Below are 8,908 nucleotides of genomic sequence, written 5' to 3'. Positions count from 1 at the left end.
TCAGTTCTTTGTCAAACGTCTTTTTATATTTAGTCAAGTTTTGACTAAATATTTTAAACATCGAGGGGGAATCGAAACGAGGGTCGTGGTGTATGTGTGTGCTGTGTGTGTGTGTGTGTGTGTGTGTGTAGAGCGATTCAGACTAAACTACTGGACCGATCTTTATGAAATTTGACATGAGAGTTCCTGGGTATGAAATCCCCGAACGTTTTTTTCATTTTTTGATAAATGTCTTTGATGACGTCATATCCGGCTTTTCGTGAAAGTTGAGGCGGCACTGTCACGCCCTCATTTTTTCAACCAAATTGGTTGAAATTTTGGTCAAGTAATCTTCGACGAAGCCCGGGGTTCGGTATTGCATTTCAGCTTGGTGGCTTAAAAATTAATTAATGACTTTGGTCATTAAAAATCTGAAAATTTGTAAAAAAAAATAAAAATTTATAAAACGATCCAAATTTACGTTATCTTATTCTCCATTATTTGCTGATTCCAAAAACATATAAATATGTTATATTCGGATTAAAAACAAGCTCTGAAAATTAAATATATAAAAATTATTATCAAAATTAATTGTCCAAATCAATTTAAAAAACACTTTCATCTTATTCCTTGTCGGTTCCTGATTCCAAAAAACATATAGATATGATATGTTTGGATTAAAAACACGCCTCAGAAAGTGAAAACAAAGAGAGGTACAGAAAAGCGTGCTAATCCTTCTTAGCGCAACTACTACCCCGCTCTTCTTGTCAATTTCACTGCCTTTGCCATGAGCGGTGGACTGACGATGCTACGAGTATACGGTCTTGCTGAAAAATGGCATTGCGTTCACTTTCATTCAGTGAGTTCGACAGCTACTTGACTAAATATTGTATTTTCGCCTTACGCGACTTGTTTATATTTAGTCAAGTTTTGACTAAATATTTTAACATCGAGGGGAATCGAAACGAGGGTCGTGGTGTATGTGCGTCTGTCTGTCTGTCTGTCTGTGTGTGTGTGTGTGTGTAGAGCGATTCAGACTAAACTACTGGACCGATCTTTATGAAATTTGACATGAGAGTTCCTGGGTATGAAATCCCCGAACGTTTTTTCATTTTTTTGATAAATGTCTTTGATGACGTCATATCCGGCTTTTCGTGAAAGTTGAGGCGGCACTGTCACGCCCTCATTTTTCAACCAAATTGGTTGAAATTTTGGTCAAGTAATCTTCGACGAAGCCCGGACTTCGGTATTGCATTTCAGCTTGGTGGCTTAAAAAATTAATTAATGACTTTGGTCATTAAAAATCTGAAAATTGTAAAAAAAATAAAAATTTATAAAACGATCCAAATTTACGTTTATCTTATTCTCCATCATTTGCTGATTCCAAAAACATATAAATATGTTATATTCGGATTAAAAACAAGCTCTGAAAATTAAATATATAAAAATTATTATCAAAATTTTTTTTTCGAAATCAATTTAAAAACACTTTTCATCTTATTCCTTGTCGGTTCCTGATTCCAAAAATATATAGATATGATATGTTTGGATTAAAAACACGCTCAGAAAGTTAAAACGAAGAGAGGTACAGAAAAGCGTGCTATGCAGCATAGCGTAACCACTACCCCGCTCTTCTTGTCAATTTCACTGCCTATGCCGTGAGCGGTGGACCACGAGTATACGGTCTTGCTGCGTTGCATTGCGTTCAGTTTCATTCTGTGAGTTCGACAGCTACTTGACTAAATATTGTATTTTCGCCTTACGCGACTTGTTTAAACTAATGAGAAAATCCACTGTGCAGGGATTTTGTTGTTGTTGTAATTGCGGTGAATTTGATTCAGTAACTTGAAACATGTTTCTAATTTCTTAAAGAGAAAATGTTGACAACAGCAAAGGCACTTAAGTCTTCCATGGCCAAGAGTAAAAAGGAATGCTGCCTTTACCAAGAACACATTTGTCTTGTCCCTGTTTTCCTCACCTACCTATTACTTTTCCAGTTGTATAATACAATAACCGATACAGGCACAAAGCAGAGACCTGCCATACAATTCCTATTTCCTTGCAATAAAGCAACATACAGAAAGGCACACAGAAACGCACAGCAACACACACACACACACACACACACACACACACACATCCTCCTCACTCCCACACACACACACACACACACACACACCACACACACACACACACACACATCACCACCACCCCCCACCCCCCGACACACACACATACACACATTACCACCCCCGACACACACACACAAAAAGACAAATCCCCCACAAACACACACGTTTAAATAATCTCACCGTTTCTTTGCTCTCCGGTTTGAAGTTTTCACGAACAAACATGGCGCCGACAGCCAATCCCATGTGCTTGTTGATATCTTCCACACACTTCTTCCAGCGAATCTTGCCTCTTTTCACGCCCTGCAAACCACGATGAAAGCACGTGATAAACAAAACAGCTGTGTGTCAGCACATTTTTTTTTCTCATCTCCTGCTTTGTTAAAACCAATGATTGTGCTTGACATTCCTTTCAAACGGTACTTCTTTTCAAATGCGATGGCGGTCTGGTTCGCACATGAACCGTTATTACAAAATGCCAGACAGATAAAAAAAAAATGCAGCTCCCCCCCTCCCTGTCAGCCCCCCCCCTCCAACCCCCCTCCCCCCTCCCCCGCACACATTCTTCTTCTTCTTCGTTCTTGAGCTGAAACTCCCATGTTCATTCATGTTTTTGCACGAGTGTTTTTATTTACGGGTATGACCGTTTTTACCCCGTCATTCAGGCAGCCATACACCGCTTTCGGGGGAAGCATGCTGGGTATTTTCGTGTTTCTATAACCCACATAGATCTGACATGGATTACATGATCTTTTCCGTACGCACTTGGTCTTGCGCTTGCGTGTACACACGAAGGGGAATAAGGCACTAGCAGGTTTGCACATAAGCTGACCTGGGAGATCGGAAAAATCTCCACCCTTTAACCCACCAGGCGGCCGCGACCGGGATTTGAACTCACGACCATCCGATGAGGAGGCCGATGTCTTATCCACTGGTCCACTGCGCCCCGTCACACACATTTTCAACACACACAATAGCGATACTCACGTGCAACACCATCTTGTACTTGTTGTGCACCTCCTGATAGTCCTCAGACAGTTCTGGTGCCAGCATCATCACCACTCGCCAGATAAGATAGTTCGCTACCGTCCTGCAAACACACAATTGCGGCAAACGGTAATCCTGCAACCCCTTTTGAGGCATGGAGGATTACAACAGAAACAACACAAAAGCAGTCCGACATTTTCATAACGACCATACAACAGCTATCACACATTGCTTTACAAGGTAGAGGATGAATACATTTCTAGATTTAATACATTTTTGCAGACAAGGTTTTGCCCTTTTTTTAATTTTTTTAATTTTTATTTTCTTAACAAAGGCAACACAAGCAAACATTGAGGACATTATGAACGTACTACCTGCTTAATAATAATACAGTCAGATAATAATACAGTCAAACAAACAAACAAAAACAAAAACAAAACGGCACGGTGGTCTAGTGGTAAGGCGTCCGCCCCGTGATCGGGAGGTCGTGGGTTCGAACCCCGGCCGGGTCATACCTAAGACTTTAAAATTGGCAATCTTGTGGCTGCTCCGCCTGGCGTTTGGCATTATGGGGTTAGTGCTAGGACTGGTTGGTCCGGTGTCAGAATAATGTGACTGGGTGAGACATGAAGCCTGTGCTGCGACTTCTGTCTTGTGTGTGGCGCACGTTATATGTCAAAGCAGCACCGCCCTGATATGGCCCTTCGTGGTCGGCTGGGCGTTAAGCAAAAAATGGGCGGGGATGTAGCTCAGTCGGCAGCGCGCTGGATTTGTATCCAGTTGGCCGCTGTCAGCATGAGTTCGTCCCCACGTTCGGCGAGAGATTTATTTCTCAGAGTCAACTTTGTGTGCAGACTCTCCTCGGTGTCCGAACACCCCCGTGTGTACACGCAAGCACAAGACCAAGTGCGCACGAAAAAAGATCCTGTAATCCATGTCAGAGTTTGGTGGGTTATAGAAACAAGAAAATACGCAGCATGCTTCCTCCGAAAGCGGCGTATGGCTGCCTAAATGGCGGGGTAAAAACGGTCATACACGTAAAAGCCGTGGGAGTTTCAGCCCATAAACGAACAAACAAACATATATGTACACAAATCATCACATCTCTGCACAACCTAGCGTACTACATAACCAACTCTTCATTATGAGGACCATAGTTTTGCCCTTTCACTTACAAATGTTAAAATACACTATTGCAAGATGGAAACATGGATCGAAGAGATGGGCATGTCTGGGGAATGAAGTAAAGGCGATGGTCTTTTTCTTCTTACACAAACATCGCATGCACAAATCTGTCCAGGCTTATTCATTCACATCACACATGTACTCGAGCTTCTTTTCGTTTAGACTTATACCCAAAACCAACAGCCTGTCTGCTTTTTTTTTGTGGAGTCGAGTTTATTTTTTTAACAAAACCTGTCGCTTTCAGCGGACAATTCCTAGGCCTTTTGCATGTCAAGGTTCTGTATTTTAAAGCGAGTTGAAACTTCTCGTTTTTGAAGGAGACAGTCCTTTCATTTATACACTGTCAGGTGCAAGGAAATAAAGCTTCGAAACCCAAATCCAAAACCCTGCAGCTGGGTTCGCACACTCTGGAAAGGGCACACTACCAGGGACTGCAAAAGGCACTAACAGACTTCCTCCATACAGCCATACCTAAAGCCACTTTTGCAGGAACCTGAAAGGGCACACTACAAGAGATTTCAAAGACTGCGATACTAACCGCTTGTCTTTCTGCTGAACGATGTTCATCATGTCGTAGAGGTAATCCACGGCGAACACCAGCACCTCCTCATCGGCCGTCAGACTGGGGTTTACTGCGTGGCGTAGGAACAGTAGCCAGTCGATCTGAATTGCAGAGAACAGTACAATTTGGTTTGCTAACACTTGAATAAACAGTATGTGAATCTGTTGTTGGAACGTTCAATTATTGAAAAAAACAAAATCTAACGTTCACAGAAATGTTGACCCAGCGGTCTTTTAAGACGGTTTTGTTTTGTCAATAATTAAACGTTCCAACAACATACCTTTCTTGTTTTTCGATTCTGAAGTTTGGAACGTTGGCAGTCTCTTTGTTTTTGGATTCGTATGTGAATCTGTATACTCAGTATCTCAATCCTCGCGACTTTCTGTGTTTATCTGGGCACTGAGGGTGTCTCAGCAATCCTCGCGACTTTCTGTGTTTATCTGGGCACTGAGGGTGTCTCAGCAATCCTCGCGACTTTCTGTGTTTATCTGGGCACTGAGGGTGTCTCAGCAATCCTCGCGGCTTTCTGTGTTTATCTGTGCACTGAGGGTGTCTCAGCCATCCTCGCGACTTTCTGTGTTTATCTGGGCACTGAGGGTGTCTCAGCAATCCTCGCGACTTTCTGTGTTTATCTGGGCACTGAGGGTGTCTCAGCAATCCTCGCGACTTTCTGTGTTTATCTGGGCACTTGGGCACTGAGGGTGTCTCAGCAATCCCCGGCCCCTTACCAGTGCCCAGCTAAACAACGACAATATTTTAGGATTCCGGATGTGAATGAAAATAGAACATGGTGGAATATCAATGTGAGCAACAGGTAAGAAGGCCCCCCGCGGGTTAGGGGGAAGAATTTACCCGATGCTCCCCAGCATGTCGTAAGAGGCGACTAACGGATTCTGTTTATCCTGTTACCCTTGTTAAGTGTTTCTTGTATAGAATATAGTCAATGTTTGTAAAGATTTTAGTCAAGCAGTATGTAAGAAATGTTAAGTCCTTTGTACTGGAAACTTGCATTCTCCCAGTAAGGTAATATATTGTACTACGTTGCAAGCCCCTGGAGCAATATTTTGATTAGTGCTTTTGTGAACAAGAAACAATTAACAAGTGGCTCTATCCCATCTCCCCCCTTTCCCCGTCGCGATATAACCTTCGTGGTTGAAAACGACGTTAAACACCAAATAAAGAAAGAAAGAACAAGTGGCTCTATCCCATCTACCCTCCTTTCCCCGTCGCGATATAACCTTCGTGGTTGAAAACGACGTTAAACACCAAATAAAGAAAGAAAGAACAAGTGGCTCTATCCCATCTACCCCCCTTTCCCCGTCGCGATATAACCTTCGTGGTTGAAAACGACGTTAAACACCAAATAAAGAAAGAAAGAACAAGTGGCTCTATCCCATCTACCCTCCTTTCCCCGTCGCGATATAACCTTCGTGGTTGAAAACGACGTTAAACACCAAATAAAGAAAGAAAGAACAGGTAAGACGTAAGAAAGCTACATGAACAAAAGTATGTCGCGATCAGTAACGCCGTTGCAACGACTGAATTGTACAGTTCTAGAAAGAAGCCTCTACTTGTTCTTCTTCGTTCATGGGCTGAAACTCCCACGTTCACTCATATTTCTGCACGAATGGGTTTTTACGTGTATGATCGTCTGTACCCCGCCATTCAGGCAGCCATACGCCGCTTTCGGGGAAACTAGAAAGCAGCGATCTGAATGGCGAGAGCAAAAACATTTTGTAACTAGGAACACAATCTTAATTTTAATGTCCAATGTAAAGCGCCATGAGACTGCCATTTGGCGGTGAACAGCGCTATAAAAGAATGTTTTATTATTATTATTAATCTATGATTGAACATACAGAACAAGCAGCCTGTGCAGACAGACAGACAGACAGACAGACAGACAGACAGACAGACAGACAGACAGACAGACAAACAGACAGACAGACAGACAGACAGACAGACAGAAAAAGTTGGTTATTATTGTGCGCAGAGACTGACGGAAACACAGACAGACAGACGGACAGATCGGAGGTTTGAGCAATGGAAATAAGACAGACAAGCTCACAGAAAAAAAGACAGAAAACAGCCGGACACAGAAACAAAGACAGAAAACAGCCGGACACGGGAAGGCCAGGTGATCGACAGACACAAGACAAACAGAAATATATATTGCAAGGTACTACGTCCACAAGAACATACGGACGGAAACTAGAAAAAAAAGACAAGCAGAAAGACAGTACAGCAGTTGAACAAATGGGAATGAGAGACATGCAGACACACGAAGTTACCTGCGGAACGAGCAGTTGTAGTTTGGTGATGGTCATCTTGTTGTAGAGAGCCCCTGTATCATGCCGCTCGGCCCTTGGTCTGGTCACCTGCTTGTCAAAGTGAAATTGACGTTGGCCAAATACAACACTGTCTTCTCTTGTCAGAACACTGACCTAATACAACGGTAACCTGCTTGTCAAAGTGAATTTCACGTTGGCCAAATACAACATTGTTTTCTCTTGGCAGATCACTGACCTATGCTTGTCAAAGTGAAAGTCACGTTGGCCAAATACAACATTGTTTTCTCTTGTCAGAACTCTGACCTATGCTTGTCAAAGAGAATTTTACGTTGGCCAAATACAACATTGTTTTCTCTTGGCAGATCACTGACCTATGCTTGTCAAAGTGAATGTCACGTTGGCCAAATACAACATTGTTTTCTCTTGGCAGATCACTGACCTATGCTTGTCAAAGTGAAAGTCACGTTGGCCAAATACAACATTGTTTTCTCTTGGCAGATCACTGACCTATGCTTGTCAAAGTGAACGTTGGCCAAATACAACATTGTTTTCTCCTGTCAGAACATGGACCCAATACAATGGTCACCTGCTTGTCAAAGTGCAAGTCACGTTGGTCAAATACAACATTGTTTTCTCCTGTCAGAACAAGGACCCAATACAATGGTCACCTGCTTTTCAAAGTGAAAGTCACGTTGGCCAAATACAACATTGTTTTCACCTGTCAGAACAAGGACCCAATACAATGGTCACCTGCGTGTCAAAGTGAAAGTCACGTTGGTCAAATACAACACTGTTTTCTCCTGTCAGAACAAGGACCCAATACCATGGTCACCTGCTTGTCAAAGTGAAAATCACGTTGGCCAAATACAACATTGTTTTCTCCTGTCAGAACAAGGACCGAATGCAATGGTCACCTGCTTGTCAAAGTGAAAGTCCCATTGACCAAATTAAACATGTTCTTCTCCTGTCAGAACAAGGACCCAATACAATGGTCACCTGCTTGTCAAAGTGAAAGTCCCATTGACCAAATTAAACGTACGTTCTTCTCCTGTCAGAACAAGGACCCAATACAATGGTCACCTGCTTGTCAAAGTGAAAGTCCCATTGACCAAATTAAACATGTTCTTCTCCTGTCAGAAGAAGGACCCAATACAATGGTCACGTGCTTGTCACGCGATGAGACCAGCCCTCCACTTGGACACATGTAAACAATCAACATCCTGACTGCTCTTTGTGTAAAGTTGACATTTTGAATTCATTTGGTGTTGAGGATAGTTTCCACGGGGACGAATGTATACAGCGGAACCCCCCTTTTAAGACCTCCACAAATAATATAGGAAAGTGAGGCTTTGAAAAGGAGGAACCCCCCCGCGGGTTAGGGAGAAGAATTTATCCGATGCTCCCCAGCATGTCGTAAGAGGCGACTAACGGATTCTGTTTGTCCTTTTACCCTTGTTAAGTGTTTCTTGTATAGAATATAGTCAATTTTTGTAAAGATTTTAGTCAAGCAGTATGTAAGAAATGTTAAGTCCTTTGTACTGGAAACTTGCATTCTCCCAGTAAGGTAATATATTGTACAAGCAAGCCCCTGGAGCAAATTTTTGATTAGTGCTTTTGTGAACAAGAAATAATTGACAAGTGGCTCTATCCCATCTCTCCCCTTTCCCCGTCGCGATGTAACCTTTGTGGTTGAAAACGACGTTAAACACCAAACAAGTCGCGTAAGGCGAAATTACTACATTTAGTCAAGCTGTGGAACTCACAGAATGAAACTG

At 42.5% G+C, this 8,908-nt stretch overlaps 1 protein-coding gene across 1 annotated transcript in view; it reads right to left on the bottom strand.

Moving 5' to 3' along the window:
* LOC138956576 (neprilysin-1-like) overlaps positions 1–8,908 on the bottom strand; it is a gene marked incomplete at its 3' end in the record, with an annotated part of 84,350 nt that overhangs the window by 27,197 nt on the left and 48,245 nt on the right. Inside the window, exons 7-10 of the mRNA XM_070327899.1 lie at positions 7,134–7,220; positions 4,819–4,943; positions 3,096–3,198; positions 2,292–2,411 (exon numbers count right to left, since the gene is read on the bottom strand). Of these exons, the coding sequence (XP_070184000.1) occupies positions 2,292–2,411; positions 3,096–3,198; positions 4,819–4,943; positions 7,134–7,220 (435 nt within the window). The remainder of the gene's footprint in view (positions 1–2,291; positions 2,412–3,095; positions 3,199–4,818; positions 4,944–7,133; positions 7,221–8,908) is intronic.

Source organism: Littorina saxatilis, unplaced genomic scaffold, assembly GCF_037325665.1.
Source record: "Littorina saxatilis isolate snail1 unplaced genomic scaffold, US_GU_Lsax_2.0 scaffold_464, whole genome shotgun sequence".
NCBI lineage: Eukaryota > Metazoa > Mollusca > Gastropoda > Littorinimorpha > Littorinidae > Littorina > Littorina saxatilis.
The sequence above is the reverse complement of the archived record's forward strand: the minus strand, read 5'-3'. Positions and strand labels throughout refer to the sequence as shown.